We start from the raw sequence: 27,776 nt of genomic DNA on the forward strand, positions 1-27,776 counted from the left end.
AACCCAGGGCTCTGCCAGGAAGGCATGAATCAGTATCAGATATGCGTGGTTCCTCTCTCTCCTCTTCACATCTTACCCTTCTCATACGGATCCATTTTGAACCCTTTCTGCCAACAGAAGCCTTCCCTCGTCTTTCTTTTCCAAGTTCCTCTTGCACTCCTCTCCACGAAGTGCTGGCTTGAGTGCCCTGTTATTTTGTGCTCAAGGTATGTCAGTGTGCACTTGTCTCTCCAGCTCCTCTGACTTTTCCCTAAGCCTGGGTCCTATTGTCATAGCCTTCCATATGACCTGGTGAAGGTAACCACATTTTTGAGCTTGAAATTGAAGGAGGAACGTTAAGACAAAGGATTTCTTCTTATTTTGAATTTATTGCAGTCAGAAACTCTATCAGACCACATTAAAACTAAATTTCATTAAAGTTTTATGCTTAATGAATTATCTTTATTTAAAAGAAATGAAATGAGAAGTGTCTTGGGAAAACTCAGTACTTACCTTGCCAAATCTATGGTGCTTGGCCTGTAGTCGAAAGTCAATATTTGCTGGTAGATGTGAGTTGTAAAACTTTTTAAAAGCTATAACATAGTTCCTCATATGAGTGGATATTGCGTGTGTTTATTGCCAGAGGGTGTCAAGATAATTCTGCTCAGGAAATGGAACCATTGCCAGGGTTTTATTGCTTTACCTATGATATATGTAGGTATATTCAAGTAGATATATGAAATAATTTTCCTCTTCTCTGAGAGAAATCTACTTTAAAAACCTTGGGAATTTCTCTAATAAGGGTTCTTAATACATGCATGTTCTTTAAACATTCCATTTTTACGTGCACTTCCATAAAAGTTATATGAAGATATAAAACTTCCTGGTATGTGAAGAAATAGGGTGAGTAAAACACTGTCAGATGAAGTTTATTTAACCTTGATAGGAAGAATGTCCAAGGGAGGCTATTTAGTTGTTAGCCCTTATATTTACTAAGAGAATAACTACATTCTTTGTTTCTCTTAAAGCCATTCATAGAAAATACACAAAGCAACATTGCTTTGTTTCTGCAATTTACATTATTTTACTTATTTACCTTGACTTATTTCTAGGATTTACGTTATTTAGCTGTGGTATAGGACCTTGGGCAAGGCACAAAGGAAACATAGGCACTTTGTTCTATTTAAAAAAACAACAGGAAGATGGTGATAACGAGGACCAGTAGAGTAGGATAATAAAAATGAAGAGGTGCTACAGTAATGTTACTTTTTGTCAATATATGTACATATATTTCTAAAGATTTATGTATTTATTTTAGAGAGAGAGTGAGAGAGAGAGAGAGCGCACGCACATAGGAGGGGCAGAGGGGAAGGGAAAGGGAGAGACTCCCAGACAGAGTCCCCACTGAGCACAGAGCGCAACACGGGCACAAGCTCATGACCCTGAGACCATGACCTGAGCCCAGACCAAGAGTTGGACACTCAACAAACGGAGCCACCCAGGCGTCCCAACTTTTTGTCAATATATATTGATCCTAAATATCCATCAGTGGAAACCAGTGTACCCCTTGAGGTCTTTATTTTTCACAGGAGGCAGCAGAATTCCAACCACACAGTAGGGCCTTAATATGTAAATAAATACATGCTCGGGGACTTTTATTAGAGGCTTGTGTTGCAGTGTTTTTTGCTTTTACTTTAAAATGGTTGCCAACATTTTAGAACCTGTGGATTTCAAATTACATTTATTAAGAGGAGGCCACTCACACCTCCTGTTAGACACTTTCCTGCGGCCATTCTTGCTCGGTTCAGTCTTGAACGAGAAATGCCTTCTCTGGAGGCGGTGGCCCCGGCCCGTGCTTGTGTGTGTTGTATTTTGCAGGCAGCATGACACTGTGCTGACCCACCCGCTGGAGAGAATTTAATGGCATTGCAGGAGAAGCAGCCTGGACGTACTTGGGGGTAGTCTGGCAGTTCCTATGTGCAGCTTCATCTGTGGGGCGGAGAAACATAGGTACAGAAGGAAGTGGTGAGGGAGGAGAGGAGACCCTGGGGAAGGGGTAGATGAATATAGCTCAGAAGGGGAGGGGGGTGCACCCAGTACTTTTCTGTCAGAACTTGACAATAGCGTAGTGCTAGCCCAGCTGGTAACGCCTTCTGAAAAGGGAAGGTAGGCGCATCTACTCCCCGACCTCTCCCTAGTGTGGTAGAGAAATGGCCCCGAGCACAGCTCTCTATTGTTCGTGTGCACGCCCGCTTCCGGCCTGGGCCCGACTGTGGCAGTTGCTTCAGCTCCCGCTTTCTCCACGCCAGGCTCCTCACGACAGCTGCTGCAAGCTACTGAGGCCTCGTCTGCCCTCCTCCCGGCTTGGTGCCTATGTCTAGTCAGTGTGGAGATTGCAGTCCTTAGTCCACTGGTTCTTGGCCTGAATTCCAGCCAAATGGCTACAGTGAAATTTCTGTAATAGGCCAGAAGAAACCTAAATCCGGGCCTTTCTTAGAGAAATTACACCAACTGTTTTATTATCTGTTCCACACTTGCCTCTCTCCTTTCTTTAAATTGCTTCCCAAGTGAGGAAATCCCAGTCTAATTCAGCACATTTCATGAAAGCATGAAGCCTCTGGTGCAGATTACACACTGAAATGTGTCCTACTTCTTCCTACCCACCACTGGCCAGTGCCCATTTAACCAGCGCTGTTCCTGCTTCCCCCTTCTGGGACGGACAGCAGATTGAAAATATCATGTAGCATATGCATTAAGAAGAGAGGATATAATTGAAAACTCTAGCTTCCCCTGGAAAGAGCTGCTAATGTGAATCCATGGACCTTATGAATAATAAATGTGCACAAAACAGATTCATAAAGACATTACACACTGAGCCACTTGTCTCCTGTTTCCTGGAAGGGTTCCAGATCCAGTGGGAGAGCGGAAGTCTAATGGCTTGCTCTTTCCCTCTCCTCCACCCTCTGTCTGTCTCTCCCCTCCCTGACTTTCTCTGCTTCTGACACTGTTGTAACAAGCAGAATAAATAGGAGTTGCCTTGAGGTAGACTGTGTCCCCATTTGAAGTCCTGCTAGACTTGTTTTAATTTTGTGTGATCATGTGCACAACTCAGAGTGTGTTGAGATAATACTGTTGACCAGTGGATTGGTGTTCCCGTGTTTAAGGTCCACCCCCCATCCTTCCCTAAGAAAGTGTACTCCCAGTAGACGTTAAGAAAGAAAATTGTTGCCATAGCACTTTAAGAGCTAGCCAAGTAGTTCTTTCTTGTCAGGAAAGTGAAGGGCAGTAGGGGAACAGAAATGAAACAAGAGGAGAAAACATGCAGAAAAGAGAAGATAAACAGTAAGCTTTCCCCACTCTTTAAGAAGCAGTGAGATCCAGACTCCTACTGCGGCTTAGCTGAGGCATTACAGCAAATACTGAGTGTCTGCTACACGTAAGGTCCCATGCAAGAGAGTACAAAATGAATATGATTAGGTCCCTGCCCATAAGGGACATATAATACAACTTAAGGAGGTGTGACTAGTTTCTAGTAACTAGAAGCAAAAGAAGAGGTACCTGGTGAGAGCTTTGTCTAAGTACCAGTGGACTCAAAGGAAGCTGATACCATGATGGTTTCATATTCGTGGTAGTATCCATCTTGGACAGTAATGATGAGTAATGTTTCACTTGGCAGAGACTGGAGTCACCAGGGTATTTCAGGCGAAGGAAGTGTCATAAGCAAAGAGTCAGAGGTGGAAAAGCCTGGTGTGCTAAACTGTAGGACACAGGCAACTTTGCAGAATCAGGTAAGAAAGGAAGGGAGGATCCATAATGAAGTTCCAGCTAAGTCAGCAGGGGAAATAAAAGCCTTTGGGAAAATTCTCAGAGTTGTGCTTTTTGAAGATTTAGTTCTCGCAGTATTATAATTAAGTGGTTGAGGCAGGAGTTTTGGGCAGGTTCATGGCAGTAAGCCAGTGGATGGTGGAGGGGAATTGAGGGCTTAGACTCAGGTGACAGCAGGAAGAGTAAAAGAGTGAATGGGTTGAAACTGAACAAGGAGGCTCTTGGTCTTTGGAGACAAGAGCTACAGGGTAGAGGGAAAAGAAGTGATGCCTGGGACCTGTACCCCAAGCACACAGAAAATCGTACATGATCACTTTTCTGTTCGTACACTAATGATTATTTCCCCCTTAGGTCTTCACAGCCATTGGAAGAGTAGTAATAGTAGATATCCATATATCCTCATTTAGCAAATTAAAAAGGTTTTCTGGGGCCAGCCCGTATGTCCTCATGAAGTGAGACATTGAGAAAACTGTTGGGTCTGGCACAGACTAACCCAGGTATGGAGTGGGAAGTGGCTGGTCTTTGCTAGTAGAGGGAGACTGTGGACTCTTCCTCAGGACCAGCCACCTCTTTTTCCATGAGAGGTGCATTAAAAGAAGCACAACCAAGAATACTCTACGTCCTAAATAAAGTCCCAGTGAGTTTAGGGCCTGCCCTCACCCTGGGCGCACTCAGGGATCCCGTTCTTACCCCCTTTCCCACTGGTCATCTTTGGCTGTGGGAAGGATGGCTCTGTTGGTCTGTTGGAAATTCCTCCGCAGTTGCAGTTCTGAGCTCCTAATGCCAACGTCCCTGGTTGGGAGCTGCAGTGCACTGGTAGAGAGCTGTTGATACTCAGAACGAGGCTCTAGCCCAAGTCCACTCTGTTCCACCTCTCTGGGAATTATTTCCCAACCTCTTGGTGACACACTGGAGCCACTGACGTGAATGAGCACTGAAGCGAGCCAGGCAAGAACTGGAATGCTGGCTACTCTACTTCCCATCAGCGTGACTTGTGCTGCGGCGCCCAGCCCCTCAGGAGCTCAGAGAAGTGGGGCCGTAGCAATGAGATGATTAAGACGGAAGAATGTCCATAAACCATGTATCTTGGTGCCTGCTACTATTGTGGGCTTGTTACATAGGTTTCTTTTCTTTCTGAGTTTTTAGGACTTTGTCCCTAACCCTGTTCCTTATTCACTTTGCTGTCTTCCGGATCTGAGGTTTTGGATGTGAAGCATCCCCAGCGTCTCCTATAAGAGATACTGGCTCATGAAAGCTGCAAAATGGGATGAGACTTTGGGGCATGTGATTGCTGGATCTGTAGAGCCTTTTCTAAGCTGTTGTGTTTGTTATTCATGAACACAGCAGCATGGCGAGCCTGGGTTGATACATTCCTCAAGGCTCCACAGGGTATGGTATTCCAGTGAGCAACAAAATAATCAGAGCAGTGCGCAGTAGTTTGCCCTCTTGCTTTCCATCATCATCACGTGCTGCATCTCCAAGTGTTTGTTTCTCCAGATAGTGGGCTTGTAATTTCAGGAGAAGCCACATGCAGAGAGCTCAATTGGTCATTTCTATTAATGATAAGAGGATACTTTCTGAAGTTAGGTTGCTTTAATTTTCCCTTGGCTTCGAAAGGGGGCAGAGATTTGGGAAAAGGAGACCAGTATCCTGGCTAATGTGGTTCAATACTCTCTTCTGTTGACAAGTAGAGGTAATCAGGTGCTCTGCATTTTGCCACTTCCTTTGTTATTTTGTAAAATACTCTTTCATGATCCCTAGTATAATAGATTGAACTCCTCAAGGAAAACCCATAGATACAGGGACATTAAAAACTAATAGTAGAGGCAAAAAATTAAGAATCCTATGACAAGGGATGCCTGGGTGGCTCAGTTGGTCTAAATGTCTGCCTTCAGCTTAGGTCAGTACTACATTGGGCTTTTTGCTTCTCCTTCTGCCTGCCACTCCCTCCTGCTTGTGTTCTCTCTCTGACAAATAAATAAATTAAAAAAAAAAAAAAAAGGAAAGAGAGAAAGACTCCTACAACAACTTCACTCTGTTATAGATTTGTCTTTTAGTAGACCTGAGCTTTTTTTTTAAATCCTTCTTTTTTAAAAGATTTTATTTTTAAGTAATCTCTACATCCAATGTGGGGCTCAAACTTACAACCCTGAGATCAAGAGTTGCTTGCCCTTCCAACTGAGCCAGCCAGGTACCCCTTCTCCCCTTTTTAAAAGATTTTATTTTTGAGTAATCTCTATACCCATCATGGGCCTTGAGCTTATAACCCCGAGATGGAGAATCACATGCTGTACTGACTGAACCAGCCAGGCACCCCAGACTTTAAAGCACATCTTTCAGATAACTTGGAGGAGCAGTCATAGTCATCTCATTACTTGCAGCCCTGGGAGGGAAGAAGGCTATTGCCCCTTATGGTACAATTTTTTTTTTTTTTAACAATTTGCTTTTTTAAAATGTGATCTTTCAAACACTCTGTTTCAGCCTTCAGCATTATCAATGGAATCTTAATTAGTGGATCTGAGACATAGAAAGTCCCCTGACAGAGCTCACACCGAGCCTGCTTTAAGGTAGACTCTGGGATGCTATGGCATCAGAATGGCGAGCATTTTCGAGGGGGAAATTCTGAGAAAACAGTTCCTGACTAATGAGTTGACATATTGGTGGGTAGTAACAGAAGTCTGAGATGCACGCCCTGTTCTGGACACTCTTTGTACTTGACCTACAAGACTAATGTGCCAGAAACAACCTACAGAGTATAGCCTGTGTTTAATTACGAGTTCTCGGAATTTACACATGAGATGTGTTCATGAGAACTGAAGTCTTCGTGGGAAGTAAAGCTGGAGTTGAGTTTTCAAGGAGTAAAGGTGGAGTTGTGAGGTGAAGCATTTAAAGACAAGCGGTGATGCGGACTATTCTAGAACCTAGAGGATTGCTAGGAGAAATAGGAGGTATTAAAACTGTCTTTTCCAATCCTTCATTTTACATCAGGTGAGCCCTAGGAGGTAAAAGACCAAGAGACTGGTGGTACAAAGTAAGCTATTTTGAGGCTGGATTTTGGGAAGTCTTAAAAGGTGCTGGGTGCCTTGTGAGATCAAAGCGTGTGGCAAGAAGGCTTTTTAGGAGGCATTTCATTGAGGGGCATGAACCCTGTGTTACACCTGTGGTGTTGCCTGAGAAAACAGCATTATGATCCTTGCAATGGAAGAAATAATTTTATGTACTCACTCTTGGTTTCTGAGTCCTCTGGTTCTCCACCTGCAACCCGTCACCCCTGCCCAATACACACCTTCAGGGCACATTTCTATGTTAATGCCAGGCAAGGATCAAACTTTGTCCTTTCCAGGGCTATTTGCATTTTAACTGGGACAAAGAGTTCCAGAGAAAATAATGCATCTAAAAGGTAGAGTTTGAGACCTCAGTGACTTAAATGAAGGAGCTTTCTTTGTGTTCCTAAAATCAGGGTATATAAGAGGAGCATATTAGAAAGTAGGGGCACCAGAGGTGGGGTGCCTGGGTGGCTCAGTTGGTTAAGAAAGTGGGGGTTGGGCGGAGGTCTGAGAAGAGGACGTCCTAGGCCTGGCACTTAGTAGACACTCATATTTGTTAATGATGAAACTCTTTAGTGAATGAGTGAATTGATGAATAGGGGTGTAGGGTGCTTGCAGAGAGAAGAGAAAGGGATGAAAATAGAACCTTTAAAGGGGGAATTAATATGACTTGATGACTATGTGATCCTAAGAAACAAGGAGGGAGAGAGCATTTAAAAAATTACAGATACACAATCTTGTTTGAGAGAGTACCCCTGGTGAAACCAGGAAACTGGGACAGTCCTGTGTTTAACATACGGGCACACAGCTCTCATTTCTAAGTCAATGCTTGGAAACCTTCCTTCGGTTCACCTGTTTGTAAGTTACTTACATGAGTTGCTGCCTTACGCCCTGCTTCTTCTCCCTAAAGTTCTCTGTTTAACATTTTCACACATTTCTGTGTGCCTGGGAAAATGGGAAGGAAAGTGGGGCTCAGTAGAAATTGTGGGCTCAGATATCTTCTTACAAAGGACCCAAAGAGTTCTTATCCTTTCCTCACTCTTACTCCCAGTTAAATGTGTCACTTTAAAATTTCTTAAGGAAAACATGTCTTAAAAAAAACAACAACAATATGCATATGTATGTGTCTCTGTGTGTGTGTGTGTGTGTGTGTGTATACATATATATGTGTGTGTATATGCACATACATGCCTTTGCTTGGAAATTTATGATTACAGTGACTTTCACTTTTTGCTTCCCTTTTGCACAGAAAATGCCGCCCTTGGTAATGGAGAGATAACAGGCTGACTTGCCTCCAGAAGGCATTCCTCCTAAACAGACTGGTTTGCTCTGATCTGTATAAACACTCCTGCCTGCTGACCAGTGGTCTGTATTTATGAGGCACTTGGAAAACACTGCAAGCTGCAGAGAGTGACCATGAATAGCAAACTTAATTTGGTTTAATGTGTTTTGGCTTGCTTGACCTCACCAGAATAAAAATGTGCCTGTTTGAATTATTGTATTGGGAGTTTAAAAAAAATTCTAGAGACATTTATCTCATTGGAAGAACCTTGGGATCGCTTTAGCAAAGGTTTAAGTCCATGTTTAATGTCAGATAGACTTGAGAAATGTTTAACATAGAGCTTTAATCACAGATTAGTTTATTGTGAGTTCTGAATTTTTAAGAGCCTGAATTACTATTTTTTTTTCTTGCTACTTTTTTCCCTAGACGATTGGCTGGCAACGACCTTTCTTTTATCCACCCAAAGGCCTTGTCTGGGTTGAAAGAACTCAAAGTTCTGTAAGTAATGCAATTTTAGAGTTCCGCAGCTGGCTGTGTATTTTCTTTTTGCATAGTCAACATGCTTGGAGCTAGGGTAAGCACAGTTTCTTTTAGTTCAGGATTAAAAGATTTAAGGAGTGGCCAATGGGTAGTGTGGGAGGCGAGGGTTGATTTAGGCAACCTTGGGTCTAGATAACAAAAGTTAAAACTCTAAATAATAGGTGTTCTGACCTTCACTGCATTACAGTTGAATGTATTAGGCTTTTTGTGGGGCTAATGGATTGAATCAAAATCATATTTAAACTTTACTAGTAGAGTTTTGTTTCTACTTATTGTATAGCTGTAAGAACTTTGAATTAGCTGACCCTAAAGGGGAAAAAAAAGGCTTGTAAAAACTCAAAATGTTAAAAACGTTTTAAAGCTAAAAGGAATTAAGATGCCTATCATTTACAGAGTCTGTGAGGGACCAGGAAATAAACTCCTGGCAGTGGTTAGGGGTTTAGACTATGGCAGGTTGGGGAACAGGTGAACCAACTACCAGCCCCATTTCTGCCACTAGTTTGCTGGGTAACCCTCTGCAAGTCACCCCTGGTTCAGGGAATTATATGTGGCTTTTACCATTCCATTCTGTGGTTATGACTCATGTCAAGCAGTCATTTTATTAATATGATTAGAAATGGCTTTAGGCAAAAATAATAAATATTTCATTTTGGGTACTGATTTATGCCTCTCTTCTCTAACTGTTAGACCGTTTAAAGCTCTTTTTCTGCTCTGGCCCACCATTCACTGAAGACATGTCTGCTGCTCCCTAAGAGCTCAGGATCGCTGTCCTCTTGGAAAAATTGGCTTGACCCAAGGTCCATATTTCTGGGCTCTGCTTTGTTCCAATTTGAAAAGGCACTAGGAATTCCAATAGGTTTGCTTGTTATAGCTCTCAGTTAACTTGTTATGCTTCCTAATTAATATTAACAGTCCCTACGGTGACAAACATTAATTGGGGTGCTTTAATTCCTAAGAGTGAAACACCCCTGGAAATGTGTATTACCAGTAGGTCTGTGTTAAGAGATGGCTTAGGGGTAGCAGCTCAGGTTTCATTTCTGGATTCATAGCAAATGCTTCTTGCTTTTTTGCAGTTTTCTTTCCTTGGGTGCTCTCCACCTTGATCTCTCCCCCTTTCCTGCCATTGGAAATATTTTTTGGATAAAAATGCTCTGAATTCTTCTAGGAAAAAATAGTGACAATTGCCTGTTATTCACTAACCAAAAATTTCCTTCCAGAACCCTGCAAAACAATCAGTTGAAAACAGTTCCCAGTGAAGCCATTAGAGGACTGAGTGCTTTGCAGTCTTTGTAAGTAGCTTTTTGGTTTTCTGTATCCTAAATCACGAGTAGACCACTCTGGCTCCTAAATGTGTCAAGAACTGGAATCCCAGGAAAAGGGAAGATTTATTCTCTCACCTGGGATAAAATTGGAGGTGGGTAGGAGATGTTACCAAAACACCCTTTGGTGAGAGAGAATGAGGTGGTTCAGTTTATTCCCTTTCTTATCTCAGACACTGGGAGAAAAGTTACAAGCGTACTCGGCTAGGTATGATTCCAGAAGCTTCTATGCAGGTGATGTTCACCTCTTTAGAACCAGAGTTATGTGTACAGAAGTTCTAGAGTCTTATGCCATGATGGTCACAGTTACAGAGAGGCTTCTGTTTTAGGCGGTAATGATAATCAGACCAAACTGATTATAATTCCTCATCTGTGGACCTTGAAGTCACATTGGGGGTGGTAACTTAGTCTCTTGTATTGCCTTCTTCCCAAGTTTTTCTTTTTGAAGAGAGTTTGGTTTTATGTGGAGTGTTCAAGTTTCCAGTTCTTGGTTTTTACCATGCTCAAAAGCTTGGTTCTTATTAATTTCAAAAGTTTTTTTTTTTTTTTTAAGATTTATTTATTTTAGGAAGAGAGAGGGAGAGGGCGAGTGAGAGTGAGCAGGGGGAGGGGCAGTGACAGAAGGAGAGGGAGAGAAAGAAGCCCAAGCAGACTCTCCACTGAGACTAGAGTCCTACACGGCGCTGAGTCTCACGACCCCGAGATCATGACCTGAGCTGAAACCAAGAGTCAGACACTCAACCGACTGAGCCACCCAAGTGCTCCAAAAGCTTTTTCATATAGCACTTCACTTTGTTCTTTTTTGCATTCTTTCCTGTGTGTGTGTGTGTGTGTGTGTGTGTGAGTGTGTATGCATGTATTTATATGAACCTGGAGGACAGTGGTCACTGCTTCCACTGTTTTTTTTTTTTTTAAGTTTTATTTATTTATTTGACAGAGAGCGATCACAAATCACAAGTAGGCAGAGAGGCAGGCAGAGAGGGGGGAAGCAGGCTCCTCTCTGAGCAGAGAGCCCGATGCGGGGCTCGATCCCAGGACCCTGGGATCGTGACCAGAGCCAAAGGCAGAGGCTTAACCCACTGAGCCACCCAGGCGCCCCGTGCTTCCACTGTTTTGATGCACAAACCCATAGACCTCCCTTCCCGCTCCAGCAGTGGATCAGGTAAGCAGCAGTGGTATCACCAGAACCATGAAAAATCCATGGAAGATTTTGAAGAAACAACAAATTTTTATATTAAATAAACGTGTTTGTTAATGACTAGAATGAATGTTATAAACTGGTGTTGTTAGGGCTACAACTTTAGTTTTTCTCATCTTTGGGACTAGAAGATCCAGCGAGAAGCATTGAACTGATGCGTGTGGTTATTACAATTTGCTTTTTGGCCAGATTAAGAAAAGCCGTTAGCTTATTTATCCGGTTTGTCTGGTTTGGGATCCCTGCTTTGCCACTTAAACTAGCTGTGTGAGGTTGTGCAAGTTATTTAAAATTCTCCATACAGCAGCATGCTCATTACTTGCTATATGTGAAGATGTGTGAATATGTGAAAAGCACTTGTAACAATACCTGACATGTCGTAGGTGTTCAAGAAACATTTGTGGAATCTACTAGTAGTAATAATGATATATTTTATCAGTGCTTTCTTTTGATTCTTAGTTTACCCAGTTTACATAACCAGGTGATGGGAATGTCTGATAGTAATGGAAAAGTATTCTTTATTTTATTTTACCTTTTTTTAAAAAAGTATTTTTTGAACAAGGAACTTGGTTAGTTTGTCATTCTCCTAGAGTAACAAATACCAATGCACACTGTTTTGCCTAATTGCAAATACAGTGGGAGGAAGGTGTGGTTTGTCAAAGTGTGGCCCTTTGACCACCTGCAGTGCAGACCCCTAGGCCGTATCTTGGAAGTGTTGGTATTTTCTCTTTAAAGGTAAGATCTAGAAAGCTATATTTTTAAAAAAACTTCCCCAGGAAATTCTCATGTGTATGGAAGTTTTGAGAATCACTCTGAATAAAAAATTATAATAGATAGCACATGTATATGTTCTGGGTTACAAAATTAGGTTTTAACCATATCATGTAGTTGAGTAATCTACTAATCTGTCCCATACGTTTTTCTTTTTATTGCCTTTTGAAATAACTTTATTTTTATTTATTTTTTTTCAAAGATTTTATCCATTTATTTGACAGAGAGAGACACAGCAAGAGAGGGAACACAGGCAGAGGGAGTGGGAGAGAGAGAAGCAGGCTTCCCGCTGAGCAGGGAGCCAGATGCAGAGCTCCATCCCAGGACCTTGGGATCATGACCTGAGCCTAAGGCAGACGCTTAACGACTGGGCCACCCAGGCGCCCCTGAAATAACTTTAAATGTATGCTTTTGTAGGAAACACCTATAACAGAAGACTTGATTGAAAATGACTGAGGTGCTTGTCTCTGCTTACTGATATAAAACCATTTTTTAACTGCATCCAAAACACATCTCTGGAAATTAGATTAGCTTTTCATTTAGATTATATAATCTCCTAGTTAATGTGAAAATAAATTAAATATGTACCAATAAAGGGGTACCTGGATGGCTCCATTCATTGGGCATCTGACTCTGTATTTTGGCTCAGGTCATGAGATCAAGCCCCAGGTTCTGTGCTCAGCACGGAGTCTGCTGGAGATTCTCTCTCCCCCTTTCCCTCTGCCCCTACTTGCGTGCGCTCTCATTCTCTCTCAAATAAATAAGTAAATCTTTAAAAAATACATACTATAAAGCATATTATACACTGTAAAGTTTAAACTTTAAAAATGTATCTAATGTCATAAAGAGTATCTGCGGCATTAATTTAATTTCTAGTTTATTTTTTTATTTTTATTTTTTAAAAAATTTTTATTTGAGAGAAAGAGAGAGCAATGAGCAAGATCAGGGGCAGAGGGAAAAGCAGGCTCTCCACTGAGTGGGGAGCCAGACACAGGGCTCTATCCTGAGACTCTGGGATCATGACCTGAGCCAAAGGCAGCCGTTTAACCGACTGATCCACTCAGAAGTTCTAGTTTAAAAAGAAGTTTAATTTAAGGTAGAAATATATTAAATAGCGAATTTTGCCACAATGCCAAGTTGTGGAACACAGGATTTGTTATTTGCCGTAACTATTTGAGTAGACTCTGATTAGACTCCCTCAGTGCATCAATTGGAATGAGGTCCTTCACAGATAAGTGACTGTGTCACCCCTACACACTTTCTGACCTTGGACAGATGTACAGGGAGGGAGCCATCTTACCTCCCTCAGAGCCAGATTCATTAAACATTTTAAATAGTCGTTTTCTTGTGTTACTTAAGGAATTTCATACGGCATTGTTCTTGTTTCCCAAACTAATGATCAAAATAGTCCTTTTGTTTAGTTAGAGGGCTGAAAAAGACAAAGCTAAAATCTTTGAGCTTTAGAACAGAAAAACCAGGAAGAAAACATACAGATAGATTGTGGTCAATAAGCACATTAAAGTCCACATGACATTTATTGATAATTTAGATGATTTAAAGTGTTTTTCACAGTAGGTTTCTCCCTCTAAAATAATATTTTGAAAAAGCATGTTGTGCTCATCTCTCACTGAGTGAATTGCATAGTTTAAATTATCTCCAAAATTGGGATGGGGGTGGGGTGGAGAGGAGTCAAAGCCAGCTATTTTTTTTTAAAGGCATTGGGATGTTTTTATCTGCATCAGAAACACAAGGAGCCTGTTTTACTTAGAAGGAAATGTACATGGGTTTGTTTGCATAGTGGGTGTAGCCGTCAAGTTAGATACAATTGAAATTCTGTCCTGGTGTAAAACAGTCTTATCGCCACTTGAGTTCAGTTTGCAAATCTGATCTTCAGATCTGAATTAGATGAAAGATTTCCTTGTGGTTCTGAAGTAGTGCTCAGAAGGAGCAAAGTTCGTTTGGGGGAGTTGAAATTGCCCAGAAATAGTTTGATGCAAGTGTATGAGGATGACTGTAAAATCTGGAAGTGAATTGTCAAGAGTGAGTACAAAGGTAGCATGATAGCCTTTCACAAAGCCATGAAAATGGCTAAGGCATTATTTGAACAGGCTATTAAAATGACATGTCAGAATTTGCTCCAGTGGATTCTTTTCCCCTTAAATTAGATCACACTTCTACTGAATGGTAAAGGAGGATTTCAAAGACTCAGTTTCCTAGGTTTTCCACAATAACGTATTATTGTAATAATTTATACCTGAAACTGGTAACAAAATGTAACACTGTAATATATACATTAGTAAGTTAGAAGTAGAGAGAAAAAGGGAAAGCTTTTTATTACACTAAGTAGATGTTGGTAACAGACATTCCTCAGTAAAATCTGCATATGGAATTACTTGTTATTGTAATTTCATTTAAGGCAAGAAAAAAAAGTATGTGAGTCTCAGTAAGATATAAAACAGGCTTTTGAGAATAGGGAATAGAAGCACATTTTAAAGACAAAAATAGTAAGGGAATTCAGTTAGTATGACGTTAACCCTTTAACAACAAAAGTACACTTAAAGTAGTAGTTCTGTCGTGCCAGGTGGGAGTTTCAAGGGTAGAATATGTTACACAAGCCCTCGTTATTTCCCCACATGTGAGATATCTGATTCTATTCATGCATCTACTGAATCAGTGGTAGTATTTTCTTGGTCTCTTAGTTAGGATGAATATTAAATATTTAGGTCATTGGTGCAAAGCCATAATTCTAAGACCGTTTCTCTGTGAAACATTCATCTTGGTGTAAGGCAAACTCTACATTTATGAGTGTGCCCCCCAACATCTGCATGTGAACTGAGGTGAAGGATTAACCACTGAGTCACCACAAATCCTTTGCCTCATTTAGCTTCTTTATTTAAGTGTCTCATTTTTTCCAGAGTTCTTCCTTTTGATCTCTTACTTATGTGTGACTTTACAATTTGGGGAAATTTTTAGCACAGAGGAAATTGTGTGTTTATTGTTGTATTACTATTTTGCATAGTAGATAGTTTAATTCCTGGCTTAACTCAAAACTTGCCTGGATATCTTGCCCTAAGCTAAGGCCATCTCTCTTCTACGATGGTACATGGTACAGAATTCTGCAGGAGCATAAATGGTGTATATAATACTGAAATTATGCTAAAAAGGTATGGATAGCTTTCCGTATAGTATTTTATCACATCTTAATGAAACACTTTTATAAAGGGGTTAATTTCGGTAGAGTGTCGTGTGCATATGTAGGCAAGCCTCGCTCATTATTTTGGTGAATATGAATGCACATTATCATCAATATGATAAAATAAGCAATTTACACTTTTGAAGTGCTCTAATGCTGAAAGACTGGAAAGGGACTTCAATTTGTACAATTAAGATAAAACCCTTTGCCTGGCCTACGGGGTCTATATAACTTGGTCCCTGTTTGCATCCCCAGCTATGGCTCCCCAGACCCTCCACACCTTCCTCCTGTGTTCTGATCACTCTGATCTCCTGGGAGTTGCTTGGACCATTTCTGCTGAGTCTCTGCCCTCTGGATTTCAGTTTGAATAGCACCTTCTTAGAAATGGTTTTCCTGACCAGTGCATTTTAAGTAGCTACTCTTCTCCCTTAGTCCCATTAGTCTTTACCTCAGGACCCTGTTTATTTATTTCATAGCACTTAAGCACTTCATAATCACTTTTAAAGTGTATTATATTGGGGGTCATTCTCCATTAGAATGTCAGTCTCATGAGGACAGGCCTGCTCAGGTAGGTGTTCACCATTTTTATCTTTTGTGCCTAACAAGTTACTCAGTTTAGATGTGTTGAATAAATTGCAGATAATGAAATCAACTGCAAGTAGAATTTAATTGCATTAACCATTTTTTTAACTTTTTTTTTTTAAGATTTTATTTATTTATTTGACAGAGATCACAAGTAGGCAGAAAGGCAGGCAGAGAGAGGAGGAAGCAGGCTCCCTGCTGAGCAGAGAGCCCGATGTGGGGCTCCATCCCAGGACCCTGAGATCATGACCTAAGGCAGAGGCCTTAACCCACTGAGCCACGCAAGCGCCCCTGGATTAACCATTTAGTTACATTATATGGTTGATTATAGGTCCAGTGTTTCTCTTTCCCTAAGTGGTAGTTCCTCAAGGTTGTGAAGCGTGCGCGCGTGCGTGCGTGCGTGCGTGCATGCGTGAGATTGAGAGAGAGAGAGAGAGAGAGAGAATACTCCACACATTAAAGCAAATCTCCTAAGCAGCTCCATACCCAGGGCTTTGCCAGTCTTTGTATGAAGGATGCCTGTCTCTTCTCAGGGGTCGGTGCTAGAGAATCTAAGGAATAAAGGGCCTAAAAATGTCTTTTCCCAAATGGATTCTTTTTTTTTTTTTTTCCCCAAATGGATTCTTAAGTTAGCTGCTCAGTTCCCTGTGCTGTCTTCTTTAGTGCTTATCTCGACTTTATCAAAAAGAAGCTACTATTAGACCCTCACCAGGACCAAGGGTCTTTAACCCCTGCTAATCTGAGGCTGGAGCAGGTGGTTGGGCACAGGGCTCAGCATTCGTCTGGAGGGGAAAGGGGCAATGATGGCAGGCCTGAAACCAGAGCAGCATAAGGCAACAGGAGGCATAAGCACCCCTCTGAAAGTCAGAAATTCCTAAACTCGACAGCTGCCAAAATCCATGTCTTTAAAAATATGCTGTCATTTTTACTTTTTTGTGTATGTTCCCTGATTTTCACCAAAGAGGTCCATGCCTGGAAGGTATGAATTTAAGTAGTGAAGATATAGCATCAAGAGATTAATGCAAACAGTTGTGATTTGCCTGGTGCATACTGTCCTTCATTGTATTAATATCAGAGTGCCTCTGTGTCAAAAAGCGATTGTTCCCTTAATTATGCCTGATTGTGCCGACAGTGACACTTAGGACATAATTTTCCAGGTTTTTAGATGGGAACTTAAATTTTAAGTTTGAATAATCCTATTAGCAAGATGTCTTCGACTCCAGAATTTGGGGAAAAATGAAAAGAAGCCCTAAGGCCACAATAAGATTGATCAGAGTGGCTGTTTAATTTTTCTTGTGGACAGTTTCACCTTTTCTTAGTAACTGTTAATTTTGAACTTAGTGCTAAGAGAAGAGAAGGTTATTTGTCAGTACATGATGCCTAGAGTTTTATAGTTTTAACATGACTGGTCGTAATAAGGATTGTTAATAATTTCTTGCTGTGAATATTTTTGGGGGGTAAATATTTCCTTATTTTTCCCCTTTTGGTTCCAAGTCAAAATAGCAGTTAAATTTAATATCAGATATTAGTTGTGATGTAAAATTTTAAGGACAGTATCTTATTTACTCAGCTTAGTTTCTTCTCTTTTTTTTTGTACTTTTGATTTACATAGATTCTGAAACATAAAATTCTAGCTTTAACTTTCTGAGAGTTTTCTTTTAAAAAAAAACACAGACATCATTTTGCTATAAAGTTATTCTTAGCCAAAGATTCTGGAGAGACTGAGATTTGCATTAATTCCTTTGTTATGTGGGAAGGGAAAGAAGGGACTTCCATACTATGGTCTTAGAAAAGTTGTTAGAGTTCGTGAGACTTTCTAGAGAAATTGAAGAAATAAGGAATGCCATGACTCTGGTCATTTTTGTAACTCCTTTCTGTTTTGAAAACTGAGAGTTGTCTGTGACTTGGCTCATTCTGCCAGAATTAGTTCTTGAACATGGTTGTTTCTGTTTCTGTCAGGCGTTTAGATGCTAACCATATTACCTCAGTCCCTGAGGACAGTTTTGAGGGGCTCGCTCAGTTACGACATCTGTGGCTGGATGACAACAGCTTGACGGAAGTGCCGGTGCATCCCCTCAGCAATCTGCCCACTCTGCAGGCACTGACCTTGGCTCTCAACAAAATCTCAAGCATCCCTGACTATGCATTTACCAATCTTTCGAGCCTGGTAGTTCTGTAAGTATCTGTCCCCTTAGATACCATGTATTTGTATGAACGTGGGGGCAAAAGCAGATTTCTTGTGACAAATTATTATGAAAGTACGTCACTTTTGATTATACTTCTGAAGAGATATTTGGGGGAGTTGCCTATTTTTTTTTTTTTTACAAAATTAAATGTGCTGATTTTTTCAAATACAAGGTAGGATAATTAAAAAATTAACATCTGATAACTGTTGAATCTTTCTAAACTATGTGGCCATTTGTAATCATAAGAAATTGGGACATTCAGCAAATACTTAGACAGCTTTTACTTGTGTATCAGCAATGTATTCAGTCTTAAAAGAAGTGGCATTGTTTTCAGGCACTCACAGAAAATAAGTTTCAGTGATACTTCATGTTTTGACCAACTTGTCTGTTCAAAGAATGTATGATTCTCTGTGTTTTTAATCTTTGAAAACTTGGACATAAAAAAATGGCATTTCTTTTAAAATCTGTTACTCACTCTCAGTGGTGTAAGGTGATGCACTCCCCTCCATGCTGGTTCCCCTACCTCCACAAGGGGAACTCACCAAAATTTCACTTCATATAATGAAAGGCTTATCAGAGCTTTTCTTCTGATATGGATTAACATTAAAGAATCTTCAGTGTGCATACCGTTTTTCCATGAGAGATCCTTTCTGTGTTCAGTGAATCCGAGTCGTGTGGCATATATCAAGAGATATGCAATTTGTTGTCCATTAGTCAAGGGTTGAAATGTTTAGCTACATGGTTCCTTTAAAAGCCAATTTAGATGCATAAAACATAATAGTTGCTATTGGGTGATGTAAAAGTCGTTTCAATGTGTTTTTTTTCCCCATAGGCATCTTCATAACAATAAAATTAAAAATTTGGGTCAGCACTGTTTCGATGGACTAGATAACCTGGAGACCTTGTAAGTTGATTCATATTTCAGATGGTTACGTTGTGATATTAATGGTGCAGTTTTGTATTTCCTTGCAGAAAAGGAAAAAATAATGGCCTTGAGTTCAGCTCACTATTGTTTTTAAAGATTTATTAATTTATTTGACAGAGAGAGACAGCACAAGTAGGCAAAGAGAGAAGGGGAAGCAGGCTCCCTGCTGAGCAGAGAGCCCCATGCGGGGCTCGATCCCAGAACTCTGAGACCATGACCTGAGCCAAAGGCTTAGCCCACTGAGCCACCCAGGTGCCTCGAGTTCAGCACACTATTAACTGGCTTTAATACATGACTAAATTCTTGCCATCAAATAACACAGTTAGGAATACTAATCTCAGTTTATGGTTAAAAATGGTACACAAGTTTGGACTTGATATTTCTTTCAGAAGTACATGTAAAAAGCAGCTTGATCTGCCAGGCCGTCTGTCTACTTTCTCAAAAATTTTGATTTTGTTAAAATGTAAAATGTTCCAGTTTTGGAACATTGAGCCTTATAAAATTAATTCTGGAAAAAAAATCTTTTGTTTGTTTTTTTCCATGATTTCAATTGCCTTACCTGGGGTTTGAATATTTTCTCTGCTTTCTTATATGCTAAATGAAATAAACTTCTCCATTTTGCTTAGGATACTTTCATTGTTATTCTTACTAGTTAAAGTATTTGGGAATTCTGGCTGTTTCAACTGCACACTGCACCACTGTTTGAATAAAAGACATCGTGCAGCTATGTGTAATTAAGAGTAGGATCTCTATCCTTTTGTTTTAGTTAATTTTAGTTGTCTTTATGAGAAGATTTATAGCATATAGCATATATACTATTGTGGCATAGTAAATGATTCAGAAAATGTCCCAATTAGTAACATTTAGTTAGTAACATTTGATTGGAATGCTCGGGATTTGTAATATTTTGTTGAATTGAATATTCTGGTTGGCTGTCAGTTAATGAGAAGACCTAAAACCTTTTAGTTCTTTATTCATCTACTTTCCTGTCTAAATAACCAAAGGAGAGTGAACATCAATGGATATTTGAAGGTTGAAGCTCTTGAAGAAGAAGATAGTTCCAAGCTCAGTTCTCCTTTACTGTGTAAATACCAGTGAACCCGAACAACGGATGGATCTTCTGATACTAGACCGCGTATACTCTTCCAGTTATATGAAAAGGAAACCTCTTCTTTCCAGCTAAATTTTTATTTGCCGCTTTTCTTTCTATGTAGAAAAGAAAAACAAAACACGTCCCTGAAGAGCTGGGCCTTTGATTTTAAGTTACTCTCATTCTGAAATCAACCATGATAATCATATGCCAACACGCTCTTTAGGTTATAAAAGAAGTTAAAACTTAAATACTCAGAATTAAGACTTTTTAGCACAGATCACTGTGGCTTTTCTCTCTCCTAATTAATGTAACATTTTCAACAAATTATAACCTGCTTCAAGACAATAATTGTGGGAGGCCATCCTTGTCCTTCCTCTTGTTGATACTTCTCTCCGGTCATCCACCTGACAGTAGGGCTGCGGTCAGCTGCCCACATGCCCGAATTTCAGGAAGTCACTCCAGACCCCAAAGGGAAACCTTGGTTTCAGGCTATTGTCATTTAGAAATGGATATTCCATAAATTCCGTTTTATGGTGAATTTCCCAAGAAATGGCATTCAGATGATTTGTTTATTTAATGTACCAATAAAATGTGATTGAGAATTCCTTGATCTTATAAAATGAACTTAAAACCAACATAGATGAATTACGATTCTTTTTTTTTCTGTTCAGTATTCTAAGAAAAGGTGTAAGAAACTACAGGGTTTTAAATGGCACTATGGTTGGTGAGCAGAGATCACCATCCAGAGGATGTGATTTTTAAGGAATGCATTTGTACCAAAATGCCTTATAAATTGTACTGCTCTTCAGTGTCCTTACATGCTTCTCCTATTTTTTTTTCTAGGGACTTGAATTATAATAATTTGGGGGAATTTCCTCAGGCTATTAAAGCCCTTCCTAGCCTAAAAGAGCTGTGAGTATTGTTTTGCTCTCTCTATGCCTTAGTATCCTTCGAACTCACCACTTAATGTTCCAACAGTGAGATTTGAAAACCTCTTTGCTCCATTACATATATCACAATACACAGACACACATATGATCACACAGACTGGATTACGTTAGTTAGTGCAGATAGTTTCGAGCCTGGATTTTTGTGCTGGGCTCCAGACTGCTGAAACAAGAGCCATAATGTATGGTCCTTGCCAGTTGGGAGCTTAGAGTCTTAGTGGCACTGGGGAGGCTAACCATGTAATACAGAGAGCAGTTGCTATGTAGAAATAAGTGCTAAAGAGGGTAAATGAATCATCCCAGAAAAAAGACCTCATTGAAAACTGGGGTCATTGGAAAAGGTAGCACCGAAGAGAAAGAATTTGACTGGAGTTAAAAGGGTAGGGGTGTGTGTGTGTATTTATAGTAAGGATCTGTTTATTTGAAAGAGTGAGAGCGTGCACAAATTGGGGGAGGGGCAGAGGGAGAGAGGATCTCAAGTAGACCCCATGCCCAGCACAGAGCCTAATGTGGGCCTCGCTCTCACAACCCTGAGATCATGACCTGAGCCACCCAGGCTCACAACTCTGAGATTATTTAACCAGCTGAGCCACCCAGGAACCCAAAAGGGTTAAGGGGGCATTTTAGATGTTGGCTTTGTCAAGGGCAGAGATAGGAATGTACATGGCATCGCGGGGCTTGTGTATGGTCATCCGTTGACAGCAAGTACTCTGACACACGTTGCTTAAGGACTAAATGTAAGGTGACAGAGGAATATGGAGGTTAAAACACCTTATGATTCTCACTCATGGTCTAAAGTTCTTTGTTGAGAAAGCAACAACTCAGCGTGTATGAGAGACCTGAGCGATACCAGCTTAAGCATGGGTTTAAGAGGAATTAGGAAATAGTCCTGGAAAGGATGAGATGGAATTGAAACTTCAGTTTCCTCACACTTTTGGAATTTTCATATAGTTGTTATCAGTTGTGTTTCACATAATACTGAACAGGGCTAGATATTTAGGTTTTAACTTATTTCACAAGGGGACACATGTTTCAAAGTATTTTTCTCCTCCTTCTTTAGGTTATTTCATAGTAATTCTATTTCTGTTATCCCTGATGGAGCATTTGATGGCAATCCACTCTTAAGAACTATGTAAGTAGTTTTGAAGGTTTGTTTTAATGTAGAATCATGTAAAGTATGTCTGTATGATGCCAGGCATCTCAAGGAAGAATGAAAATTCAGGCTTTTAGATGTATGGACTTTGTGAAGATAGATGCAGTGTTGGATGGCTTGTGAACATAGGAAAACTTTACTTTTTTTGGGTATTTTTACAGACATTTGTATGATAATCCTCTGTCTTTTGTGGGGAACTCAGCATTTCACAATTTATCTGATCTGCATTCCTTGTAAGTATCATACCAATTTTATTTTTAAATTTTTATTCTTTTTTTATTTTTAATTTTTTGTATTACACAAATTGTAAGACAACCTGAATAACTATGCAGTTGCTTTACTGGAAAACTAGAATGTATTATTGTAGCTCCAGAAGACAAAAATCTTTCATTTTTTTTTTTTTCTCTTGGGTGAAAGTCCAAAGGACGATTCTGAAGGTTTATGATGGTTCTTATTTATATGAACACTTGGCCTAATTATCACAGTTTCAGGTGCATTCAAGAATTGAAACTGATTTTATTTTTAGGTGTAGTAGTTCTGTAATTTTAATTAATTAATTAATTAATTTTTAAAGATTTTGTTTATTTATTTGACAGAGAGAGACACAGCGAGAGAGGGAACACAAGCAGGGGGAGTGGGAGAGGGAGAAGCAGGCTTCCTGCCGAGCAGGGAGCCCAATGCAGGTCTCAACCCTGAGCTGAAGGCAGATGCTTAATGACTGAGCCACCCAGGCACCCTGTAATTTTAAACTGTTCAAAAAATAAAACAAAAATATTATCTATGAAAATTTTTTATTTTAAATTTACGTTTTCTCTCCCAATTTCTTGAAGAGTCATTCGAGGCGCAAGCATGGTGCAGCAGTTCCCCAATCTGACAGGAACCATCCATCTGGAAAGTCTGTGAGTGTGGCTGTTTTTGAACAGGGGTAGTGTAAATATAACACGCGGGCCGGCTCAGCAGGGTGCTGGTGCTTTTTGGCAATGATGCTGGGTTTGTGTTGGTTCCTGTATCTCTCTTTGTGAATAGCATGCATGGAGATGTGTATGTATTGGGTTTGGGCTCAGTCAGCTCAGGTAGCAGATAGCCTGGTACATGGATATTAGATCTGAAAAGTTCACTGAAAATATAAGCAGTAAGTAAATGACAAATTCAACGCAGTGCTTTAGGAACTCAGAAGTGGAGCAATTGATGTAGAGTATCAGAGAAAGCTTTAGGGAGGAGGTGTAATGTTTTCAAAACTGAATACTGTCAGGTTTCCCAGAGCCGGGACTTTTATTTAGAAAGGCAGGATTTAGTAAAATGGGAAATACTGAAAATTTCCTCAGGGGTAGCATACAGATGATCATGTGTAGCTAGAATTGCATGTGTTTAATGGAATGTGGTGTGATATGGAGAAATTTGGAAAATCATTTTGGTCACGGTTTTAAAATGGCAGCCATTGAACATGGAACGTTTGGTTATGGCAGTTCTTCCCAGTGGATGGTCTGTGAATGGGAGACATACGGATCTGAGCTTTTGCTGACCTGGGCCCTCCAGAAAGCCAGAAAGAACCTGAGCTGGCTAAGGGTCTCCAGCCACAGGGAACTTTACCAGAGTAGATCACATAAATGGTATGATTTTCACATGTGCCACGATGTAAGGAAAAAGTGGTCTGGAAGCACTGGGCTCAGAAGTTTAAACTTGACTGACTATTAAGGTGGTTTGGATGTGTCGAGTACATGGCAGCAGGTGGTGTTAGGTTAAGAGAGACTAGAGATGGGAAGAACCTCAAGGAGGTCCTAGAAATAATCTGCTTGCTAAATGGACACCTTTAACACCACTGGCGCTCCTCCGAGTGGCCTGCTATTCCTCTCTGCCTCGTTTCATGTGTGATCTGCATAGTAGCAGTAAAAATGAAGAGAAATCAGATGCAGGACACACCACAAAGGAAGAAAGCACAGGAACTGGTATTGACTACAGATGGGAACGTGGAGAGGGAGGGAGGAAGAGAAAAGAGGACATTTCAGAACGGTGAGTTAGGTTGGCTGGGTTGGGAATGCAGGATGCTGAGTTGGCTTCCCACGTTTTGGGTATGAGGTGGTGTTACACATGATTGTAGTCAGGCCGTGGCTGTGGATCAGTATTTTTCTGTTGGTCCACATGAGAAATCAGCGTCATTGTCTGGACAGTATTAACAATATTAACAAAGTAAGGCTTTTTGCCTTACTATGAAAATGAAATTCATAATGGAGGCTTAATCTATTTCCCCACATACCTGACTTTAGGGAATAAGTAGGCAGCGGAATACACAGGCTTTAGTTCATGGGCAAATATCTGCTTCTTTTTCTATGGAGAATAGCATTTTATTTACCCTCTCAACTTGAAACCTTTCTTAGATGAACAATGTTTTTCCACAGGACCTTGACAGGCACAAAGATAAGCAGCATATCCAGTAACTTGTGCCAAGAACAAAAGATGCTTCGGACTTTGTAAGTTGGGTCCCTCTTCCCTTCTCATACTTTTTCTTTTATGTGCTTCACATGTATTGTTTTATTTTTATTTATTTATTTTTTTTAAGATTTTATTTATTTGACAGAGAGGGAGATCACAAGTAGGCAGAGAGGCAGGCAGAGAGAGGGGGAAAGCAGGCTCCCCACTGAACAGAGAGCCTGATGCGGGGCTCGATCCCAGGACCCTGAGATCATGACCTGAGCCGAAGGCAGAGGCTTAACCCACTGAGCCACCCAGGTGCCCCTTGTTTTATTTTTGATAAGCTATTTACATTAGCTGATTTTAGGGTAGAATTGTGTCTTATTTGTTCCCTTTATGGAAATGAGCAGGTGTTTTCATGACCCCAGGATAGGTAACATTTATTTCAATTTGGCTTTAGGGTGATATATATGTCACACATCTTGGGACTTTTGCTTTGAAAAAAGTAAAACCAGACTAGGCTCTTCCTTGGTATTTTTCCTGACTGGACTCCCTTGTCCTTATCCTAGAAGCCCCAGGAGTGTCAGCTTTCCATGTCTTTCTCTTTCATCCATAACCTAAGCAGAGCCCAAATCTTTCTTGGGTCAGGAACCAGCTAAGCATGGAGCTTTCCAAAAACTTTAAACTATCTGGAAATTAAAAGTAAATAAAGGCTGTAAAAATGTCACAAGAACAAACAATTAAGTTTCTAAGCTGTTGATAAGTATTCAGTGGAGAGAGAGAGTAACAAAATAAGTGACTGATTGATGAAGCACGCCATTAAATGTTGTGGAGTATCAAGCACAGTGATCACTACTGAGGAAACACTGCAGTGGAATTAACTGAGAGTTATTGAGTCCCTGCACATGATTTAATACAATTTTTTTTGAAAATGTGAGCTATGCATACTACTCCTCACAGCTTTATAATTAAATAACAGAGAAATTGTTTATGATATTATAAAAATATTAAAAAAACTACTACTTACACATAATTTTATATATTTTCCATATTTTTGTATATTTGACTATATGCTTCATGTTTTTAATAATTTTACTTAAAAATTGAGAAAAAAATGTTTTTAATATATTTTATATAGTCTATACTCGATATTATGTACTTGAAATTTGCAGATCATAAGCCTGCTATATCACGGAGGTACTCTAGAAGCTTACAAGTCTTAGAAAAAAATAGTTGTTTTCTTCAGCTCTCTATTATAGATCTTGGAGCTGCTTTCAATACTTCTGAGTATAGCTTCTTTTAACTTAGTGTTCTGATAACATAGAAATTAATTTGTTGATTTTTGTTGCTTTAAGGGACTTGTCTTACAACAATATAAAAGACCTTCCAAGCTTTAATGGTTGCCATGCTCTGGAAGAAATGTAAGTTGGTCTTCGACTTACTCTTTTTGCTGTGGTTTATTGTTGATTCACTGAACATGTCCTATTTTATTTTATTTATTTATTTTTTTAAAGATTTTATTTATTTGATAGAGAGAGATCACAAGTAGGCAGAGAGGCGAGCAGAGAGAGAGAAGGGGAAACAGGCTTCCTGCTGAGCAGAGAGCCTGATGCGAGACTCGATCCCAAGACCCTGAGATCATGACCCGAGCTGAAGGCAGAGGCTTAACCCACTGAGCCACCCAGGCGCCCTGAACATGTCCTATTTTAAATAATGGCTTTAATATTTAAAAAATTAGAAGTATTAGGGAAATTGATGTGTATAATCAGGTGTTCCTGTGAATGAATGTCAAATTGTACTAGCTATGGTCATGCAACCAGCATTTCTTAGGTATTTATCAGGCATTCTGGGAGAAGTTATAGGGGGAAGCCCATGTATACAAAAAGCAAACAAACAAAAACTGTTCCTGGCTATTGAGGGAAATCAAACATGGATGCCTACTGTGTATCTAAGCTCTGGTGGCAGTTGGTTGGGAGAAGGGAGAGGAAGGCGTCAATTCTCCCATTTCTGATCCCTTTCTTCCTCTAGCCTTCTTCCTGCAGTACTTGGTATGGTTATATTGTCCTGGATCCTTTTTTACCATGTTGTCTTCCTGCTCTCCTAAGTGGGGTTGTTAAGGAATTTAGATAGTATACATTAATTCCCAGTATAATTTGGGAGGGGAATACCTATTAATCTAACTCTGTGATATTACAGAGGAGGAAATGGCAGTTCTTTTTACTTTTAGCAAGATCAATCATTGTTACTTATGAATGAGTATTTAAACAGAAAAAGTTGAAGAAATGTTATCTTTCAAAATTGAAAATAATTTTCTTTTTCTTCTTTTTTCTTTCATCACCCTTCCTCTTCCTGCTCCTCCTCTTCTCCTCCTCCTCCTTCTTGTCTTTTTTAGTTCTTTGCAACGTAATCAGATCCACCAAATAAAAGAAGGTACTTTTCAAGGCCTGATATCTCTGAGGATTCTGTAAGTTTCTCTCTGATTATTAGAAACAAATACAGCTTTTGTCCAGTTACAAATTAATATATCATTATAATTCCCATGATAGATATATTTAAAGATACAGTTTATTATGTGTAAATACTGTTCCAGTTTTACCACATGGTACTTCATCAATACTCCACCCTCAGTATTTTTTTTTTAACCTTAGCTTTTTAGTTAGTATTTTTTACCTTTTACCTTAGCTGATTTATGATATTGTATGTTAGTAAGTGAAAAAGCATAACACATATAACCTGCAAGAAGGAGTTTGTTTGTTTTCTTGTCATGCTAATGAGGTTTGCCAATCCATTAGGGCAGGGTTAGGCAAACTATAGCCTATGGGCCAGGTCCAACCTGCCTCCGATTTTTGTAAATTAGGTTTTACTGGAACACAACCATGCCCTTTTGAGTAAGTGTTGTCTAAAGCTGCTTTCACCATATTATGGCAGAGTTGAGTAGTGGGGAGTAGAGACCATATGACCTAGAGGTGAGAATATTTACTATCTGACCCTCTATAGAAAAAATGTGCCGACCCTCATGCTGTGGTATGTATCGTCACAAATATAGCTAATATGCAGCAGAAGCACTCATTAGAAAAAATGTATTTGCATTTGAGTGTGTATTTGTGCCAAATATTCACTTAAGCACTTGGGGATAGAGAGGTGGCTAAGACAGGCCTTGTCCCCAACTTCACAGAACTTTAGTGCAGAAAACACAATACGCTAAAATAGTGACCACTTTTAAAATACACAGCAAATTTAAAAAATTGAAGGTGAAGTGAAATTACATATATTGAATCTTTTCTTCCGGTAGATCCCCAGTAAGAAACTGAAAATGTTTTCTACTGGAAA

At 39.9% G+C, this 27,776-nt stretch overlaps 1 protein-coding gene across 1 annotated transcript in view; it reads left to right on the top strand.

Annotated features, from left to right (window-relative positions):
- LGR4 (leucine rich repeat containing G protein-coupled receptor 4) overlaps nucleotides 1-27,776 on the top strand; it is a 102,960-nt gene that overhangs the window by 66,329 nt on the left and 8,855 nt on the right. Inside the window, exons 3-13 of the mRNA XM_080815286.1 lie at nucleotides 8,560-8,631; nucleotides 9,891-9,962; nucleotides 17,693-17,908; nucleotides 18,752-18,823; nucleotides 20,781-20,849; nucleotides 21,945-22,016; nucleotides 22,199-22,270; nucleotides 22,868-22,936; nucleotides 24,434-24,505; nucleotides 25,802-25,867; nucleotides 26,839-26,910. Coding sequence (XP_080671412.1) covers nucleotides 8,560-8,631; nucleotides 9,891-9,962; nucleotides 17,693-17,908; nucleotides 18,752-18,823; nucleotides 20,781-20,849; nucleotides 21,945-22,016; nucleotides 22,199-22,270; nucleotides 22,868-22,936; nucleotides 24,434-24,505; nucleotides 25,802-25,867; nucleotides 26,839-26,910 — 924 coding nt within the window. The remainder of the gene's footprint in view (nucleotides 1-8,559; nucleotides 8,632-9,890; nucleotides 9,963-17,692; nucleotides 17,909-18,751; nucleotides 18,824-20,780; nucleotides 20,850-21,944; nucleotides 22,017-22,198; nucleotides 22,271-22,867; nucleotides 22,937-24,433; nucleotides 24,506-25,801; nucleotides 25,868-26,838; nucleotides 26,911-27,776) is intronic.

This window comes from Martes martes (genome assembly GCF_963455335.1).
Source record: "Martes martes genome assembly, chromosome: 10".
NCBI classification, from domain to species: domain Eukaryota; kingdom Metazoa; phylum Chordata; class Mammalia; order Carnivora; family Mustelidae; genus Martes; species Martes martes.